Here is a 21841-nt window from a genome sequence, read left to right as displayed (position 1 = left end):
GCGCGGGCCGCGCCGCCTGCGATTGGCCAGACGCCGCATAGCGCCATCTCGGCATACCGCGCGGTGCGCGCCCTCATTGGCCGGCGGCGGCGGCATGGGGCGGGGCCTCCACGCGGGGCGCGAGATACGCGGCGCGCTCGCCCCTGGAGTCCCGCCCCCTAGTCCCTCGCCCGGGCCCAGCCCACCAGGCCGAGGTGGCGCGTGGGCCGGCGGCAACGGGAGTGCCCGCGCCGCGCTGGGAGAGCCGGTGCCCGCGAGGGATGCTGGTGAGGAGGCCGTCGGGAGCCGCCGCCGCCCTTGCCGTCCGGGGACTCTCTGGAGCCTGCCTTTTGCTGGCGGAGAAGTGAAGTCGCCGATGGGCAGTTCCGGGGCTGGTGAGTCCGGAGCCTGCTGAGAAGTCCCGAGGTGGTGGCTGCCCTGCCCTGGCCTGCCCTGCCGCCGCACTCTTGATCCGAGGCCATCTTTGGTTGGCGAAGGCGGACAGGCATTTTCCCCTGAGGGTGGGCTGAGCCCCTTTCTCCGCCCTGGCCCGCAGCTGCGAGCCTCCCGGCGGCTGTCGCCAGCGGCGAGGCGGCGTTTTTCCCAGCGCCCAGATACTTCTTTGATCGCCCCCTCACCCTCCCCTTCTGAAAGGGCACCTGCTGCTGGTGAGAGAAAAGAAAGATTTTACAGCACGACGAGCCAAGATCAAAGTATAAAACATCACCCGCAACAGCCCCCCAGGAAACCCCATCCAAAAGAGGGGGAATTTATGGATTGCTTGAAAGAGGAAGAGCGTGTGTAATCGGGAGCTCTTGGAGCAGACGATTGTTAAATACTGCTTTCTAAGCCCTTTACAACTTTGCCCCTTCAGATAATTTCATACTGACTTTATGTGATTTTTAAAATTGGTCTGACCTGACTTCTAATCCTGTGACAGTGTTTACTGGAGTTTGGCTGGTTCTCCGTGCTCCTGTGGGTACCACATTTTAGGGAGAACCTAAACCCACCAGGGGAGAATCTCAACCTTGACTGGTGCCACCAAAGAAGCCTTTTGAACCATGTGGACTTTTCTTGGCATTGCCACTTTTACCTATTTTTATAAGAAATGCGGGGACTTCATCATTTTGGCCAACAAGGAGCTCCTGTTGTGCGTGCTGGTGTTCCTTTCGCTGGGCCTGGTGCTCTCCTATCGCTACCGCCACCGAAACGGGGGCCTCCTGGGGCGCCGGCAGAGCGGCTCCCAGTTCGCGGTCTTGTCGGGCATTCTCTCAGCTCTGCCTTTCATTGGCTTTTTCTGGGCCAAGACCCCCCCTGGATCAGAAAATAAGGAGCAGCTCCAGTCCAGGAGGGTAGGTTGATTTCAAAGTGGGCAAATGAATGTCTTATTTTAAGATTAGGATTGGGGTCACTCGGATATAAGTTTTCCTCATTAAAGGGCAAAAGGTGGCAGCTTAGATACTTTAGTTGGATTTTTTTTTTTTAAAGCTCTTGACTGTGCCTTGTCTACCTCCTTAGGAATGATTGAAAACATTTGTTACATTTAGCGTTGATGAGCCTCAGATGGAGGTTAGATACTGATTTAATTATGAAATGTTAGAATTTCAGTTGGAAGAGGAACAGGATCACTTTCCATGATGGAGGAAAATGTTTTATTTAAATCCTTGGGGTAAGGATTGCATTGTACCCGCAAAGAAAGAGATGTGCTGCAGGTAAGTCCACTGCTTATAAGAAGTGACAGCTGACTGGGGAAAGTGACACCAGTTTGAAAAGCAGGCAGAGTAAAAGTGCTCAACATTTTAAAGCCTCGGGTAAAAGCCCTCCTTCCCCCACCCTGGAGCACTGAGTAAATCCATGCAGTAATATCCTGAAAGCAAAGACTGAGTCTTCAAATACTTGTGTAGTTACCATGCCTGCAAAGGGAGCAGAGGAGGCCAATGGGAGAGATGAAGGGGGAAGTCGTTCAGGCCGGATCATTTAGGGCCTCTTGGCTATGAGTGTTTGGAGTTTTACCTAAGAGCACTGGAGGATTATAAGCATGGGTGTGAAAGTGTTTGATTTTTAGCTTTTAAAAATAACATTCCAGTTGCCGTATGGAGGATGGATTGTAGGGGAAGCAGGGTTATCAGGCAAGAGAGTATATAGTAGCAGACCCAGCAAAGGATAATAGTGGCTTGAAATTAGAGTGAGTGACCTACAGATAGAGTTCTGGATCTACATTATTTTACTATATGGGCGTATAGATTAGCAAGGTTTATAGAAGAGAGGGACTTCTAAATTTTGGCTCCACCAATTCTGGATAGGAGGCCTTTGGCAAGTTGCTTATTTTCTGTAAGAATCAGTTACCTCTTTTGTTAGAGGGGAATGGCACCACCTTTGCTGGTAGTCAGGTAATTAACTGATTTATTGTCTGTAAAATACCTGGGTTCAGAACTGCCTAGTAAATAATAGTAAGTATTAACGTTAGTCTAAAGCTGCGGTTCTCAACCCTGGGAGGGACAGGGCAGCAGAGCTCCACACCTACCCACCCCCCCCAGCCATCCATGGAAAAATTGTCTTCCATGAAGCCAGTCCCTGGTGCCAAAAAGGTTGGGGACCACTGGTCTAAAGGAAGTATAGATCTGTTAGGAGGAACCTTTTGAGTAGAGCTTAGTTCGGTGGCATGGCGAGTGTGGGTTGGAGGAATGAGAAAGGAGGGAGAGGGTATCTTTAATTCTCAATTTGAAATCTTTTGTAATGTTGTCTAAGATAACTTCTCTCAGGGTAACTGAGCACTAGTCTGGGTGGCTGGAATGCTGTTACTGTCTTCCTGCTGTGTAGAGAAATTTTAGAGTAAGAAAATGGGGTTACTCGCGATCAATATTGGTTCTACTTTGTGAATGAATGCCTCAGGCATTCTTCTTAGGTGTTGTTGTAAGCCAGGGAGTCGTTAGATTGTGATCTATGGAGTCAGTTCCCAGTGCTACTTGGTCTGCTGGTCAGGCTCTGAAAGGCTTGATTTCCTCCAGGGCTCCCCTTTCTGGATTGTGTGTGTGTGTGTGTGTGTAACAGGAAAAAAAACTAGTGAAAAAATGGTTAAGGTGACAAAAAGTGCTTATCTTGCTCCCAGAACAGTAATTTAAATATAGTCAGTTTTTCTGGCCATTAATAAATACTAATGGGAAGAATAGACTATTGATTTTTCTTTTAGTAAATGACAGAAAAGTATTTCTCCAAGAGAAATTTAAAAAAATAGACAAGTGAAATAGACAAATCCCCAGTCCTTTTTACCTCTATAGCGGTAAAAGAGTGCTGGGTAAATATTACAATCACAGAGCATTAAAGGTCTAGAGGATTTTAGGCTTCATCTTTTTTGCCTTTTATTAAAGGGAAAAAGGTGTTCTTTTATTAAAACCCCTTCAAGGCCGGGTGCCGTGGCTCACGCCTGTAATCCTAGCACTCTGGGAGGCCGAGGCGGGTGGAGATGGGTGGATTGTTTGAGCTCAGGAGTTCGAGACCAGCCTGAGCAAGAGCGAGACCCCGTCTCTACTAAAAATAGAAAGAAATTATATGGACAGCTAAAAATATATATAGAAAAAAATGAGCTGGGCATGGTGGCACATGCCTGTAGTCCCAGCTACTCTGGAGGCTGAGGCAGGAGGATCGCTTGAGCCCAGGAGTTTGAGGTTGCTGTGAGCTAGGCTGATGCCACGGCACTCACTCTAGCCCGGGCAACAAAGTGAGACTCTGCTTTGTCTAAAAAAAAAAGAAAAAAACCCTTCAAATGTCATTTAATCTTAATCATGAAGGTCAGAGAACTCAAGGAAAATGGTTCCTTGCAGTTTTTTATCTGAAATGTACTCAGATTTGTGAATTCACCTACCAAGAACAAATACTTATTTATAAGATTGAATTGTTCATTTTAAAAAGCCAATATGCACTGTTATTCTCAATGGTCATAAATCTCTCAAAACAGGACTTTTCATCTTCTTATGATTTTAATCATAACATTTTTGCTGTCAGTCTAGCCAGCGATAGATTTAATGTCTGTCCTTGTTCCTAAATCTGGGGACCAACTGTTTGACAAGGCTCCCTTAGAGTATGTGGATGGGGAAGAAGGAAGGGATAAACTAAACATGTGATTATGTGTTAAGGATTAAAATTGTAAACAAGTCAAATCCCAAGGGACAGTATGGGTTATTTGTTCTTTTGTAATTTTGTTGATTTAAATAATCTTCAATTAATAGATCAGTAGTCAGGATTTGACAACTTTTCATTATAGAAAAGTGATTTTAGATTAAAATAGATTTTTCAAATGAAAATCCAGAAGGAAAAAATAAAGATTAGTAGTGAAAATATCTAAAAGGTGCTGAATAGTTTGCAACATGAAGTCAAATCAGAAGTTGTAAGTGATTTGCCTCTGGTAGATGCTTAGTATATGTTTGAAGAATTGAGTAATTAATGATAGAATTTGCCCTGTAATAAGTCTTTGAAGCCCCTTGTGAACATTTATTATATTAGGCCTGGTGTGGATTTCTAAAAGTGTCTGTATAACAGCATTTAATAAACATCATGTTTAGAAAAAGGAATATATATTTAATTTTATTGGAATAATGTATATTTTTATTTAAGCAATATTTTGATATCATTGATTTTTATAATATATGTGATCCAGATTTAAAAATGTAACAGTTTGGTTTGATAATGTTTGGGTTCTAGCTTTTGCCCAAGATACAAAAGTCCAGTGCATCTACTTGGAATAGTGGTATGACTTAAATCTAATAAATTTGGAAACATAATTCACTTTTTTTAAACAGCACAGAAAAGGAACCAATATTTCAGAAACAACCTTAACGGGAGCAGCTGCCTCTACATTAATATCTTCTCAAAGTGATCCCGAAGTTATCATTGTGGGATCTGGTGTACTTGGCTCTGCTTTGGCAGCGGTGCTTTCCAGAGATGGAAGAAAGGTGACCGTGATTGAGAGAGATTTAAAAGAGCCTGACAGGATAGTTGGAGAATTTCTGCAGCCAGGTGGTTATCAAGTTCTTAAAGACCTTGGTCTTGGAGGTAGGTTGATACTGATTTTCATTAGAGTTATGTGGTATAAGCAAGCACTCTTCACTTTAGAACATCCTATGACTAGTAAAAAGGTATTATATTTTGTTTTCATTTATAAAATTTACTATACTCATTTAACAATAAATTTGCATAAAAATGAGAGCAAAGCATAAAATAAACATTTAGTAGGATGAGGAAATATGAAATAGATTTTATGAGATATAATGAGATGGCTAAAAAATTGTAATGGTCAAAATTAAGGACTGGAAAACTCTAGAATGAGGACATAAAATTTAGTGAAAGGTGAAGGGAACTGTTATTTATAGAGTGTATATCATGTGCCTTGTTATAATTTTATTACCTAGATTCTTTTATTTAAGCATCATGCATCCATCCAGGTCAATGCTTTTTAAGCACCAACTGTTCATTTAGGAAATATTTACTTACTGCTTACTTTGCATGAGGTCCTATACTGGGTACCAAGGATACACTGGTGAACAAGACAAATAAACTCTCTATTCTTGAGCAGAGTGCAAAATATAACTAGGTGGTAAGGTGAGAAACAGCTTGCTTGGTGTGTATGTTAAGAAATACAGTGTTCCATTGATTCTGGAACTAGATTGCCTGGGTTTGAACACCAGCTCTGGTACTTAAAAGCTGTATGATCTTGCCTGAGTAACCAACTTTAACATAAATAACTTAATCTTCTGTGTATTAGTACTCTTATATATAAAATGGACATGATAAGGGTCTCTGCCTAAAATGTTATTAAGAATAGTAAGTGAATTCATACACATAAGGCATTTAGAATAGTGCCTAACACTATGTGCTTGCTTTTTTGTTTAAGGAACTGGATGATGGGGAAAGAAGGTTGGCTTAAGATTAAGGTTGGAGAGATAGGTGGCAGCTAGATCATGCAGGGTTTTGTAGGCAGTGGATCAGGAGTGTGGTATGATCTTGTTTATGCCTCTAAAATAGTGGCTTCAAACCTTTATAGCCACTCACAGTAACAAGCACATTTTATATCGTGACTCAGCTCCTATACACATATATCAATCGGACTGAAATTTTTTCTATTTCACTTTTTAAATACTTGTCATGATTTCACCTGATTCTACAATTTATAGCTTGAAACTCATTTCACAATTCACCATTGGGTCACATCCTGCCTTGTGTAGAATACTATTTTATTTTATGTTTGTTTTGTTACATGTTTTATGTTAATTTTTTGAGACAGAGTCTTGCTCTGTAGCCTGGGCCAGAGCGCAATGGCATCATCATAGCTCACTGTAACCTAAAACTCCTGGGCTCAACCTGTCCTCCTGCCTCAGCCCCTTGAGTAGCTGGGATTACAGGTGCACACTGCCACACCTGGCTAATTTTTCTGTGTTTTGTGGAGACAGGGTCTTGCTTTTGCTCAAGCTGGTCTTGAACTCCTGGCCTCAAGTGATCCCCCTGCCTTGGCCTCCCAAAGTGCTAGGATTATAGGCATGAGCCACTGTGCCCAGCCTAGAATGCTGTTTTAAAGGAATACATGGATACAATATGGCGAGTAGATTATTAAGATTTTGGTGGTAGGGTGGCAAGAATCAATGCTAGAAATCCGGTGGGGACTCACTGCCAGATGATGGTGGTTTGGACTAGCATGATCGTGGAGGATATAAAGAGAAGTGGACAGATTGATGATAAAATTGAGACAGAAATGGCATGATGTACTAAGGGATTGGGATGATAAGAAGAAGAGGATGCTATCAGAAGTGATTCCTAGCTTTCAGTTTGAGCAACTGGTAGATGGTGGTACCATTTGCTGATAGGAGTAAGACCTGGAGAGGAATAGGAACAGGTATTAGCAGGATATTTAGGGGGGAACCTATTGAAATATTGAAGTGGATGTGAATATATGAATGTAGTGTGCAGAGGAATGGTTTGGGCTGGCCAGATTTACACATTTCAGAACTGTCAGCATATCTGTGGTACTTAAAGCCACAACAATGATTGAGACCATCTAAGGGGGATATAGGGGGAAAAGGTAAGATAGGATAAAACTAAGTCCTGGAAAACTCTGATTACAAAGATTGTGTCAAAGAAGAGAAGAATGCAAAAAGAGTCTGAGAAGGAGCTGGCAGAATGGTAGAAGAAAGCCTTTGTGTTTGGTGTCACTTAATCCAAGAAAGGAGAATGTTTCTAGTGGGGACGAGTAGGTGTGTATCAGTAAAAGAAAGGACAGGCATGTCATATGAAGGGTCAGGTGAGAGGAGTATAGAAAAACAACCACTGGATTTGGTAATTTGGAGATTGTGACATTGACAAGAACACCCAGACTGAAATGAGTTGGAGATTTAAAAATCTGAGAGTGGAAAATATTTTTGAGGAGAAATAAATTATCTGAACAACTAAAAATATATAGAAAAAATTAGCCGGGCATGGTGGCTCATGCCTGTAGTCCCAGTGACTCAGGAGGCTGGGGCAGGAGGATTGCTTGAGCCCAGGAGTTTGAGGTTGCTGTGAGCTAGGCTGACGCCACAGCACTCTAGCCAGGGCAAAAGAGCGAGACTCTGTCTCAAAAAAAAAAAAAAAAAAAAAAAAAAAAAAAATATATATATATATATATATATATTTTTTTTTTTTTTCTTTTCTAACTTATTTTACTGCTTTAAACTTAAGAAAGGACTGAATGTGTTCCTTTGTATTTATGGACAGAACAGGTTTACTCAGGAGAGGATTGTGGTTTATTTCATTTCATGTTGCATTTTCTTGCTTGTCTTTCTGAAGTGAAATGGAATTATGGATTCAAAATAGTTGGTCATTATCTTTAAATGATGTGCTAATTTCTTCCATTGTCCTCCAGAAGCATTAAGATTTCTCAGACAGTTATATTAATTGTCCAGTTCTCAAAACTGTATCTTAGCTTTATGAATGCAGAAATTAATTTTTGATGTCTCTTTGTTTTTGTTGGTTCCTCAGGTAACTCTTTGAGTATATTAACAAAATTGATTGTTTTGAACCAAATTGTTTTGCAGATACAGTGGAAGGTTTTGATGCCCAGGTTATACATGGCTACATGATTCATGATCAGGAAAGCAAGTCAGAGGTTCAGATTCCTTACCCTCTGTCAGAAAACAATCAAATGCAGAGTGGAAGAGCTTTCCATCATGGAAGATTCATCATGAGTCTCCGGAAAGCAGCTATGGCAGAGCCCAAGTAAGACCACAGCTTCAAATATGTAATCTTAAAGAATCAACACATTTAAATTTGGCCTTTGTACAAATAAGATTTTATAAATTTTTATGCATGTTTTGGGCATAGTCTAGAACATAGGTTTATTCTAAAATAAACCATGTTAGAAGAGTATTAGATTCAGTGGTTTTGTTAAGAATATCATCTAGAGAATTTTCCTTTGGTTTTTTATTTTTTTAATTCAGCATCACTAATCATCAAGAGAATTTTCCTTTGACATAGAATTAGAGAATTTTCCTTTGACTAAATAAAAAAATTATGTGGTTTTTTTTTTTTTTTTTTAATATGATTGGATTACAGTCCCCAACCTTTTTGGCACCAGGGACCACTTTCGTGGAAGACAATTTTTCCACGGACCGGGGATGGGGGATGGTTTCAGGATAATTCAAGTGCATTATATTTATTATGTACTTTATTTCTATTATTATTACATTATAATCTATAATGAAATAATTATACAACTCACATAGGTTTGGGGACCCCTGGATAAGTCCATGTGTGCCCATTTCAGAGTTAGGGTTTGTGGTTATAAATACCTTCTATTAAAAGTCAGAACAGAGAACTGCAAGGAGAAGTCACTGTTTCATTCTAAGGACCTAGTTTGATGGGACTGCCTTTTCTTGATTATTAACTTATATTTACCTGTAGCCTTTAAACACTGTAATTGAAAAAGTTTTAAACATGAGAACCCTCATGTGATTGATAAAGACTTAAGTATTGACAGAGCAAGTGAAGAAGTGGACTTATCCTTAGTACTGAAAGGACTTTACATCCATGGAAGAAGAATATGTTCATTGTATGAAAATGGAAAAAGACCCCCAAATATAAAGATTATAAAAATTATCTATCTACAAAGCACAGTCAGCAAAGGAAAAAAATTTTGTGTGATCTTCTGAAAGAAATAACTACTCTTAACAATTTGGTGGATAAACTCCAAATCTTTTTTCCCCCCTCTGTGTATCAACATGTGAGGGTATATAAAGTTTCTCTGCCTGTATTTTATTTTTTAATTAAGATAAAAATGTAATGTTACTTTTTAAGATACTTCTTAATTTATTACATTAGTAATATGAATTCAATGTTGAGTAATTAGAAAATAAAAATCACACATAATTCTGAAACCCATAAATGATGGCTTTGCTTTTTGTCATTCCAGACCTTTTTCAAAATGCACATATTGCAGACACACATGTGCACACTCTTGTGTCCAGTTTGTGTGGGTCAACTGGAGATAAGGAATAAAGAATTTATATCTCATTTAAATGCTCAGGAATTCATTTCTGTTTGTTCTTTAGTGTAACGTTTATTGAAGGTGTTGTGCTACAGTTATTAGAAGAAGACGATGCTGTGATAGGAGTTCAGTACAGGGATAAAGAGACTGGAGATATTAAGGTAAGATTTATCAAGTTGTTTGCTTTTCCTTCTTTTTCTCCTACCCCTTTAAAAAAGTAGGCTCACCAATGGACACCCTTGAAGTTCTGACTCAGGGGGGTGGGGAGAGGGGACTGGGTGTATACCTACATGATAAATGCGATGTGCACTGTCTGGGGAATGGACACGCTTGAAGCTCAGACTCGGGGGGATGGGGAGGACATAGGCAATATATATAACCTGAACTTTTGTACCCCCATAATAAGCTGAAATAAAAAAAAAAAAAAAGTAGGCTCACCGATTTACAGGTTGAGTGTCCCTTATTGGAAATGCTTGGGACCAGAAGTGTTCAGATTTTGGATTTTTTTCAGATTTTGGAATATTTGCATTATACTTACCAGTTAGCATTCCTAATTGTAAAATCTGAAGTCCAAAATTATCCAGTGAACATTGAGTGTCATGCTGGCACTCAAAAAGTTTTGGATTTCAGATTTTCAGATTAGGGATATTCAACTTGTATTTATCCAATGGACTGAGTTCTCTCTAAGCTCTATGCAATAGGATGGGTTTCAGATTGCAACACATTGTTCTTTAGAGCACCTCGGAATGCCATACAGAACACTATAAACTAAAACTAATCGTGTTAAAGACTGAAATGAGAAATATATATCAGCAGAGAAACAGGAGAACTGGAAGGGAGGAAAAGGTAGGATTCAACATAAAAGAGATGATTAGGATAAAACATGCAACTGTTTAAATCAGAAAGGTAATAGAGAACCTTTTTAAAAATGTTAGCCTTATTTATTTACTTTAAGAATTCTATTGTGATAAAAAACACACAACTCTGGGCCTGCTCCATTGAGTCACCACCTCCTAGTAATTGTACTCTAATGAGGTGATTGCAAGGTTTTCTCTGTTTTTAGTGTAGTGATATATATATATATATATATATATATATATATATATGTGTGTGTGTATATACACACACACACACACACACACACACAGACATTTGTACAAAAAAAATTTTTTTTTTTTTTTTGAGACAGGGTCTTGCTTTGTTGCACCATCCTAGATCACTGTAGCCCTGAACTCCTGGGCTCAAGTGATCCTCCTACCTCAGCCTCCTGAGAAGCTGGGACTACAAGCACACACTACCATGCCTGGCTGATTTTTAATTTTTTTGTAGATATGGGATCTTGCTATGTTGCCCAGGCTGATCTCTAACTTCTGGCCTCAAGCAATCCTTCCACCTTGGCCTCCTCAAATGCTGGGATTATAGGCATGAGCCACCGCACCTGGCCTATACAAAAATCCTTTTTTTTTTTTTTTTTTTTTTTGAGACAGAGTCTGGCTCTGTTGCCCGGGCTAGAGTGCCGTGGCGTCAGCCTAGCTCACAGCAACCTCAAACTCCTGGGCTCAAGCGATCCTACTGCCTCAGCCTCCTGAGTAGCTGGGACTACAGGCATGCACCACCATGCCCGGCTAATTTTTTCTCTATATATTTTTAGTTGTCCATATAATTTCTTTCTATTTTTAGTAGAGATGGGTTCTTGCTCTTGCTCAGGCTGGTCTCGAACTCCTGACCTCAAGCGATCCGCCTGCCTCGGCCTCCCAAAGTGCTAGGATTACAGGCATGAGCCACCGCGCCTGGCCCAAAAATTCTTGTAAGCCCTAGCTGCTGACAAAAAAAGAAAAGCACTATATGAAGTTAGAAGAGTTTAGAATAAAAGAATCTGGCTAGTCCTTGGAATTTGTAAGGAGATTCAGTCTTCCATGGTCCATGCTTGCCTGTAGTTGTTTTTCCCCTGTTGTCCATCAAAGAGGAGAGTAATCCCAGATTGGTTGGTAGGGCTGCAAAGGGAGGTGATCCTCAGGGACTCAGAGAAGTGTCTGTAAAGATTGGTCATGTGGTACTTAAGCCCACATAACAGTTTCTTCAATGGCATTATGTTCAACTACCCTCTATTGTGTTATCTGATAGTATATTTAAATATGTTCATGTACATTTTTAAAGAGTGGTCTTTTTGCTATGTGTCTCTAACCATTTCGCTGAATATTTCTTATCTCTGTTATAGGAACTCCATGCTCCCTTGACTGTTGTTGCAGATGGGCTTTTCTCCAAATTCAGGAAACACCTGATCTCCAATAAAGTTTCTGTTTCATCTCATTTTGTTGGCTTACTTATGAAGGTACTGTAGGAGTGTAATTGGAGAAAAATGAAAGCAACTTAAAATTTGAACATTATTAAAATATTTTATTTTATTTTTTTAGAATGCACCACAGTTTAAAGCAAATCATGCTGAACTTATTTTAGCTAATCCGAGTCCAGTTCTCATCTACCAGATTTCATCCAATGAAACTCGAGTACTTGTTGATGTTCGAGGAGAAATGCCAAGTAATTTAAGAGAATACATGGTTGAAAAAATTTACCCACAAATACCTGGTAAGAAATAGCATCTTACTCCCATTGTAATCTGCAGTCTGAAAACAAATCTCACAAAGGCCTCCGTCTTCAGTTCTCACTAAAGCTGTGTCTAAAATAGGCCAGAGATGAGGATGGCAGGGAAAAAATGCATCCAGGCAACCAGATACACTGGAGCTGAACTGTTTAAACTAGCACATAAAATAACCAAAACAAACACCAAATAAAAAAAAATAGTTTCAATATGTTATTATATTAATAATTAAAGCATAGTTTTCAGAGTAATTATTAATATTGGCATACATATTATTTTTTAAGGTAGTCTGGACAGCAATCTAAGGTCTTGGGATTCTTGAAGTATCTCTTAGTACTTAACTGCTTTTGTGCTTGTTTATAAATGATAGCTACCATTTATTGAATGTTTACTATAAGATATTTGACAAACATGATTTCATTTAATGTATACAACCACCCTATGAGGTAGGCATTATCATTCCCATTTTACAGATGAGAGAACTAAGGCTCAGAGAGATTACTTAGCTTCTCCAAGGATAAGCTATTAGTAGTGGCAGAGCCAAGGTTGATATCAGGTCTGTCTGGCTCATACATGACTGTTCCATCATGCCTGCCCACAGAACATGAGCATTGTAAGGGATCTTCAAGATTATTTTAGTTTTGAATTGAATACAAAGGCTTCATGAGATTTAGACATCTTTGTAAAAACACTTGTAAAAATTACTTTTTCACAGATCCAAAGAGTTTGGGGTTTTTTTTTTTTGAGAATTAGGAAGATAGAGAAATGTAAAAAATTGTTAAGAATTTTGAGAAAATTGAAGGGAAACCCTGATTGTCAATTATGATGTGATTAGAGTAATAAGAAATTATCCTTGGTATGAGTACCTTTTGTTTAAATACTCTATTTTTTCAAGTTGTTTTTTAAACTGAATGAAACCACTCTGTTTTATAACTAAGAAGTTATTAACAGAAATGAAGTGAAATGAAGTAGACAAACTTAGGTTTTTAGTGAGGACATTTCTAACATGTATATGGTAATATTTCAATAAGTTCTCATTCAGTTAAGCCAGTTTTGAAGTTTTCAAGTGGAAAAATATGTATATTTAGGAAAAGGATTGTTCATTACTTGATATTTTTAGCATTTATTTTTGTTTTATTGTATATTCACTGTTTTTTTCCCATCCAGAGGTTAGAGTAGACTGCCCTGAAATCATGGACAGAAACCATTTGTAGGTTTATATTAATATTACGTTACCAAGATTCTACTCCTTGTATGAATGGAATAGTTTCAACATAGGCATTCCACTCCTCTATTCCCATATTATAATAGGAACTGTGTGACAGTTCATTTTCTATACAAGTAGAAGCACAAAACTTTAAAACTGGGAAGTATCTCAGAAATGAGCCAATCCAACCATTTCCTTTTTATAGATGAAGAAATTAAAGCTCAGAGAGGTAGAGCTGGCCTATGCCTCTAAATCTAATTCTTTTTAACCTTCCTGCTATTTGTGAATTGGTAGTATGTTTCATCTGATACTGCAAAAATATGTTGATTATAGTAAATTAAATATTAAATATGACAGTTGTCTGTTAATATTTAGAAGAGAATGGGTGGTTTTTTCCTTGTCTTAACTCATCTGAATTTGCCTCACTCTTCCTCTGATGTCTTTGTTCATTTAGCTGTATGGATGTGTATTTTTTTTAGAGACAGGGTTTCACTCTGTTGTCCATGCTGGAGTGCAGTGGCTTGGTCATGGCCCACTGCCGCCTAGAAATCCTGGGCTCAAGTGATCCTCCTGCCTCAGCCTTCCAAGTAGTTAGGCCTGTAGGCATGTGCCACCATGTCTGGCTCATATCTATTTATATTATTTTTTTTCTTAGATTCGTAGTCATTCCTTAGCATGAATAGCTAAGTGCTTAGTGAATAATTTTATTAGTAAAATAATTATTTCTTTATCACGAAGGATATATGTAACTACCATAACAGATGTTTAGTAGTCATTTGTTAATACTTGATATGGAAATATGTGCTAATTTGAAGTTGAAATGTTATAAACCATTTATTTGGGTGTGCGGGATTTATTGCAGATCACTTGAAAGAACCATTTCTAGAAGCCACTGAGAATTCTCGTTTGAGGGCCATGCCAGCAAGCTTCCTTCCTCCTTCACAAGTGAACAAACGAGGTATTATTTTATTGGACTTATTTTATAGTGAAGTCAGTATTCCAAATGACATATACATGATTAAATTTAACTGCTGGGAATAACATGTGGGACAGAATTGGTTACTATGGATTAACACATTACTGATACTAAAATTAGTTTTATGATATTTAGTTATTTGATACTGAGTGTATAGAGGTCATGTGCAGTCTTTGGGGGTATAGTTAAAAGGCAGCCCTTGATCTGAAGAAGGCAATTTTCTAGACAGAAATGTAGACAGAATTTCACAACACTGTTGATAAATTTTAAGTTTTAAGAGTTCTTTATATCTTTTAGGTGCAAGTCCTGTATTAGATATGTGATTTGCAAAATTTTTCTCATTCTGTGGGTTTTTCTTTCTACTTTTCTTGATGGTATCTGTTGCAGTACAATTTTTTTTTTTTTTTTTTTTTGAGACAGAGTCTTACTCTGTTGCCTGGGCTAGAGTGCCGTGGTGTCAGCTTAGCTCACGGCAACCTCAAACTCCTGGGCTCAAGCAATCCTTCTGCCTCAGCCTCCTGAGTAGCTGGGACTACAGGCATGCGCCACCATGCCCGGCTAATTTTTTCTATGTATATATTTTAATTGTCTGACTAATTTCTTTCTATTTTTAGTAGAGACGGAGTCTCACTGTTGCTCAGGCTGGTCTCGAACTCCTGAGCTCAAACGATCCACCCGCCTCGGTCGGCCTCCCAGAGTGCTAGGATTACAGGCGTGAGCCACTGTGCCCGGCCCCCAAATTTTTAATTTTCATGAAGTTCAGTGTATTTTTTCTTTTGCTGTTTGTGTTTTTGTTGTCATATCTAAGAAGAATTTGCCCAATCCAAGGTCACAAAAATTTACTCCTTTATTTTTCTTCTAAGAGTTTTATACTTTTAGCTGTTACATTTATGTCTTTGGCCCATTTTGAGTTAAATTTTGTATTTACTGTGAGGAAAGGGTCCACTTTTATCAGTTTATATGTGGATATCCATTGTCTCAGTTTCATTTGTTGAAGACTGTTGGTTCCCCATTGAATTGTCTTGGCACTCTTGTTGAAATTCAATTGACTATAAATGTAAGGGTTTATTTCTTTCAACAATACTTTGTTTTTAGAGCGTAAGTTTTGCATTTCTTTTGTTAAATTTATTTCTAAGTGTTTTACTCCTTTTGGTGATGATGTAAATGGAATTGTGTTCTTAATTTCAAGATTGCTCATTGCTAGTGTATAGGAATACAATTGATTTTGGCATATTTACCTTGTATTTTGAAATCTTGCTGAACTAATTTTTTAGTTTCAGTAGGTCATTGAAAAGTATTTGTTTTTGTTTTTTTCTTTTCTTTTTTTTTTTTTGAGATAGGGTCTTGCTCTGTTGCCTGGGCTAGAGTGCAGTGGCGTCATCATAGCTCACTGCAGCCTCAAACTTCTGGGCTCAAGCGATCCTCCTGCCCCAGCCTCTGAAAGTACTAGGATTACAGGCATGAGCCACTGCACCCGGCCTGGAAAGATTGAAACAAGGTGGAGGCATGATTTGATTTTTATTTTAGGAATACTACTCTGACATTTTTGTGGAGGAAGGTTTGGAGGAAAGTTCAGACTGAAACATAGTAAGGTTATTTAATTATTCCATGTGAGTGATGACAAAAGGCCAGAATTAGGGTTGTAAAATGAAAGGTAGTGAATGGATTTGGGTAATACCTAGGGTTTAGAATGTATGAAACTCAGTGATTAATTGGATATTGTAGTGAGAATGAGATCTCTTGATATAAATTCCAGGTTTCTGGCTTATTTTTGCCAGGCTTTGTTGACATTTCTTGATTTTTTTTTTTTTCCCTTGTAGAAGTCTTGCTTTTTATGCTGGGATAACTGTAGATTCTTTACTATTTTCATATTTTAATTTGAAAGAGGCCTTATAAATATATTGACATTGTTGGACTTAACATTTGATTTGCATGTGAGTTTCATTAGGGCAGAGACCATACTTTTGTTGTCACTGTATCCCCAGTGCCTGGCACTTATTAGGTACCCAACAATATTGATTCAGTCAACTCTTGAATTTCTGACTCAACAGATTTTAGTCATGATTCATTTCCTTCTATTTTCACATTTTTCCTATTTACTAGCTTACGCCAATCATCTTCATAGACCAACAGAGTAGTCATTTTTTCTTTTTTTGTTTTGTCTCAAAGGATGCTCCAGGATGTCATGATCTTAATTACCTCTCTTCGTAGGTGTCCTTCTTTTGGGAGATGCATATAATATGAGGCATCCTCTTACTGGTGCAGGAATGACTGTTGCTTTTAAAGATGTAAAACTGTGGAGAAAACTGCTAAAGGGTATCCCTGACCTTTATGATGATGCAGCTATTTTCCAGGTAAGATACTAAATTATTCTTGGACAAAAGTGTCTCAGATGTATTTCTCTCTGGGGGCTAAGAGCAATGGGACTGTGATGGGGAGATCTGTACTTGGGAACCTGGTGCTTTGTAATGGCCCTCAGGCCGTCTTGTTTGGGCTTAAAGCACCTGACTTGCAACCGTGAATCTTACAGAATTTCTAGATGTCTTTATTTTAATATTATTTAATATTGGATTGTCATGGGCCTCTTTGCTCATAAGGGTTGTAAATTCAGCTTCAGTATCATATAATCTATTGCTCTGAAGACGATTTTTTTTTTTGTAAATGATAAACATAAGGCAATATTACTTGCAGATAGTCCTTAGGATAAATATCATTTTGAGGGGATTATAAAATCAGGTTTTTTTTCCTTACCATATAATAAGTGATCTTTTTCTTTTTCAGGCCAAAAAATCATTCTATTGGACAAGAAAAACATCTCATTCTTTTGTTGTGAACATCCTTGCTCAGGCTCTTTATGAATTATTTTCTGGCACAGATGGTAAGTGTAGATATTTCTTAGTGAACATTACTGAATTGCAGATTTTTAGCACAGGAAAGGAATAAAAAAGTTAGGGATTAGTCCAGAAATCAAAATGTTACCTGAGTTTGCTGACTCCCAAGTTGGTAGTTCTTTCAACGCCACCCTTCAATAGTATTTTTGGTATCTAATCATCATGTATCCACCACTTTGTCTGAAAGGCTGCTGGCTTTCCTTAAACAACATTAATGGTAATACCTCAATAATGTATTTATTATTTTGAATTCTTCCAGTCCAGATTAGATCTTGCATGTCCCCACGTGGTAATATTGTGATGGAAGTTCTTTTTGACCATGTATTAAAAGGCAACATAGTCTGTTTCTTCCTGAACACTAGTTCCAATTTCTTTTTAAAGTAGTATTTTATAAAATGAATATGAGCTTCTAATCATTTTTAGAGTTGCTCCCTGTTAAAAAGCACAAGTAACAGAATGCATTCAACCTTTACGTATTTGAAATATTCCTGTGCTTTTATTTTTGTTTTCATGTTGCAGAGAGATGATGGTCAATTTAGGTATTAAGGAAAACATGACTTAGCAGAAGTAATGTTAGAAATGGAGGATAGGCAACTGTGCCACCTCCCAACCACCGCAGTGTACAAATCAGTTCATGCTGGGTTAATGAAACTAGGCTTTTAGGTTTTCAAGAATAAATATGACTGAAATTCCATTACTCTTGTATATTTGTAACATAGCTATTTGTATGACCTGGCCGAGGCCCTAGTGATCAGTGATTTGGCTATGATTACAAAAGGTGATACAAGCCGGGCGCGGTGGCTCACGCCTGTAATCCTAGCTCTGGGAGGCCGAGGCGGGTGGATTGCTCGAGGTCAGGAGTTCGAGACCAGCCTGAGCAAGAGCGAGACCCCGTCTCTACTAAAAATAGAAAGAAATTATCTGGCCAACTAAAAATATATATACAAAAAAATTAGCCGGGCATGGTGGCTCATGCCTGTAGTCCCAGCTACTCGGGAGGCTGAGGCAGTAGGATCGCTTAAGCCCAGGAGTCTGAGGTTGCTGTGAGCTAGGCTGATGCCACGGCACTCACTCTAGCCCGGGCAACAAAGTGAGACTCTGTCTCAAAAAAAAAAAAAAAAAAAACAAAAGGTGATACAATATAAATGCTTTCTGTAGCCTTTATAACTATAAACTCTTATTTAAAAAAAAAAACAACTCACTGATTGTGATTGTGCATTTAGCAAGTCTCTCTTGCTAAATTGGTATGGAAGTTAAAGTGGCTGGCTGGGCAAATAAAAAGAACTAAATTTTGAGTTTTTCTGAGCTCTTTTTAAGCTTTTCTAAGGTCTTGAGTTCTTACATTATGAATTTAAATCAACCAACAAAACACCATTTTAAAAAGTTGTGAATGATTGGAGGTGGAAAGAACTTTATTGGAACAAAAGTTTACCTATTGCATCCTTTAAAAAAAAAAAAAAACTGTAAAGAAAAATCTAGGCATACCTAAAAAGAACATTGATTCTAAACTGTTAAAAAGGTTATTGATTATACTATGTTGTGAGGGTTTAATGAGTTACTTTGAAAAGTATTACAAACTGTACAGATATAAGGCATTTTTATTTATTACTATTCACAGCTATTTTTTTTACTTGATAATTTATTTCTTAGATGGGTTGGGCATTGTAGAGACTGGGAATCTGGTTTTTAGAATTGTGTTTTTATAATAAAAACAGTTTACAAAGTATTTTGTGTCATTTAGTGAATTAACAACAAAGTCAAGGAAATAACTTAAAATAACTCTAACTTCTGAGACCTAAATGTTAGTAATTATTTACTAACAGAAAAAAGTTTATTCATATTTATATTACTACTCTCATAATACTGATTATGGAATTTAAAAGAAATCCTGGTTGTTGAAATTCTAGGACTAGATATTTTAAAATTATCTGTAAGGCTTGGTATTTGTTAGATTTTCATCATTTTTTTCCTGACATATCATTAGCACCCTAACATAAATGTGTAAATATTTTGATTGAGTGTAATTTTAAAATTTTATTTTAGATTCCCTGCATCAGCTAAGAAAAGCCTGTTTTCTTTATTTCAAACTTGGTGGAGAATGTGTTGCTGGTCCTGTTGGGCTGCTTTCTGTGTAAGTTGTTTTGATAGCATAGAGGAAACAAATATTCCAGATTTTCTTAAGACTGTTCAGTTTCTCAATTATTGCAAATCTTTCTTCCTTATACATTTTGTCATTTTATTATCCATTAGTATCCCAATCAGAAGGTGGCCCAGAGAAAGGAAAAAAGGCAACATTTTATACTGTTTTACTTCTAGGAAACAGCATTGATTAAAAGTAGAGGCTATAACCCTTGATTAAAAAGTATAAACTTGGTTTTTGCCTGTGGCTTTATCTACATGATGTGATCTGTGGGAATCATGAATAATTGAGAAATTTGAATTTAATAATTAAATTGAAGTACAAAGACTCATGTAACTCAGTTTTGACAGTGCAGACATGTGTGGAACTATTCTCGGGAAGTCTGCAAAGTGAAATTCTTTGAGTCATTTCTCATTCATCTATAAGCCGAATGTCAATACCGATATGTTTTAAAAAAAACCTAGACTCTAACAGCTATAGTTGTGGCCGAGTGGTTAAGGCAATGAACTAGAAAAAAACCTAGACTCTAACAGGCCAGACCATCTAGGTACTTGATCCTGGGATCTCAAGATGATTGAAAGAAAACAGCTCAAAATATATATGACTTATGTAAACTGGAGTGAGAGGAGTTACTTGGCATCTCTGAAAGAGACATATTCTATGTAGTTCCTTGTGAAAAAAAATATATTTGCTCCTACCATCAAATTTAACATGCAGACATAAGCTTGTAAAGTCTTTTAAAATGTAGAATGTGTGTTGAGCTCTATAGATGATAGTTAGAACCTTTGGAGTAAATTTTAATTTCTGGGTCTTAACCTATCAATATGTATTTTTTTCTATTACAGATTATCTCCTAACCCTGTGGTTTTAATTGGACACTTCTTTGCTGTTGCAGTCTATGCCATATATTTTTGCTTTAAATCAGAACCTTGGATTACAAAACCCCGAGCCTTTCTCCGTAGTGGTGCTGTCTTGTACAAAGCGTGTTCTGTAATATTTCCTCTGATTTACTCAGAAATGAAGTGTGTAGTTCATTAAGCTTAACTGGGAACCATTTGTGAATGAATATTTGAAACTCAGCAAGTCCTGAGAGACTTTTGGAAGAGGATGTATATTTCATAGTACTATACCACTTCTAAATTGGAACCTCTTGAACCAACATTAGGATTAATTTGTTTTTGAAGTTTTTTGTATATAAACATGTAAAAATATATGCTTTAATTTACAATTTAAAATGAAGGGTAAAATAAGCTAGATATATAAAAGGAATGATTGTTACCATGAACTAGTGCTAATACTAAAGACCTGCAGCTTTTCTTTTGAACTTAGTATTTGGGATGAGTCATTGGGACATGCAAATAAAATGAAGAACGAGCTTTCCTGTCTTTCTGTTTCTTGTTGTGGACTTCTTTACGTAGCTTCATGGTAACGGAAAAGAAAACCAAAGTGGGATGGAAAGTGCAGAGGGAAACCGTTCTATGAAATAACTGACTTTGGAAAAGTTGCTTTAATGTCTCTGGATCTTATTTTCCTTATCTGTCCAATGAAGCAATTTGATAAGTTTTTTTAAAAATTATTTATTTACTTATTTATTTTGCTGCCATGGCTTGGTTTTGAACAAAAAGGTTATTTTCTGAGTTCTATGAAAATATCAGATTCCTATAAGAACAATGAAGGGCTTTATAGTTCCATTGTGTAACATTAATAACCCAGGCTAGGATTATTTCAAGAAATAGTGAATGAACAAATAAGCACTTGTAATACATGGCATAAGGCCTTAAAATCAGTTAGAATTCACTACTGAGTTTATCTACAGTAAATTTGAAGAGATTATGGACATTCAAAGGGTATCTTGAAAGTTCAGTAAATCCCTAAATATCATGAAAGTAAATTGCTGTCCCTGAAAAAGCAGTAAACTATAACCTGGAAAATTAAGCAACCACTTCAGATTCTAACGATTAGGGCTAAAATAAGTTGTAAAGCTTTTATGATAAAAATTTCTCTAAATTTTTAAGTTCTCTCTTTCAGTTGAGAAGATAATTCACTGGCCAAATCACTAGCAAAATCAGTTTCAAACATCACTTTGTCTTGTTTTAGCAGAGCATATGGAGAACCCATTTGCTTGGTTTCATAAGATGCCCTTATAACTTACCCCAAACGTCTATTTTCTGATTAAAAACTCACTTTCTTAGCTCTGGCCTTTTTAGGAGCTGGCTTGCTTTTCACAGAAAGCTAAAGATTTCACTTCATGTGGTTGTTAACAAGATTACAAATGAAAAACAGTGATATATTTTTGATATATGGATGTGTTCCACACAGCAGCCTCACAGGGGCTGAGACTTCCAAGCTCCTTATGTGCCAAGCAACAATTCACTTAAAATTCTGTCTTGGGCCTCAATGCCATCTCCATGGCCAGGATGTGAGACCTCTCTTACTCTCTCTACTGAGATTCTTTAAAATCCTTTCTACTATGACAGTGAAACAAAGCTTGTAAAGTCTTCCTTCCTTCTTTCAGTATCTTAGAGTTTGAAGACTTCAGAC

The 21841-nt window shown here is 37.6% G+C and overlaps 1 protein-coding gene across 1 annotated transcript; it reads left to right on the top strand.

Moving 5' to 3' along the window:
* The first annotated feature begins 177 nt into the window (after window positions 1–177).
* On the top strand, window positions 178–20676 carry SQLE (squalene epoxidase). Its single transcript, XM_045561476.1, has 11 exons — window positions 178–1331; window positions 4776–5028; window positions 8040–8220; window positions 9552–9648; window positions 11706–11819; window positions 11902–12073; window positions 14156–14251; window positions 16481–16623; window positions 17051–17147; window positions 19204–19291; window positions 20146–20676. The coding sequence occupies exons 1-11, from the start codon at window positions 1041–1043 to the stop codon at window positions 20336–20338; spliced, it is 1725 nt and encodes a 574-aa protein (XP_045417432.1). The 5' UTR covers window positions 178–1040; the 3' UTR covers window positions 20339–20676.
* The last annotated feature ends 1165 nt before the right edge of the window (window positions 20677–21841 follow it).

The sequence above is a fragment of the Lemur catta genome, chromosome 9 (genome assembly GCF_020740605.2).
Source record: "Lemur catta isolate mLemCat1 chromosome 9, mLemCat1.pri, whole genome shotgun sequence".
NCBI lineage: Eukaryota > Metazoa > Chordata > Mammalia > Primates > Lemuridae > Lemur > Lemur catta.
The sequence above is the reverse complement of the archived record's forward strand: the minus strand, read 5'-3'. Positions and strand labels throughout refer to the sequence as shown.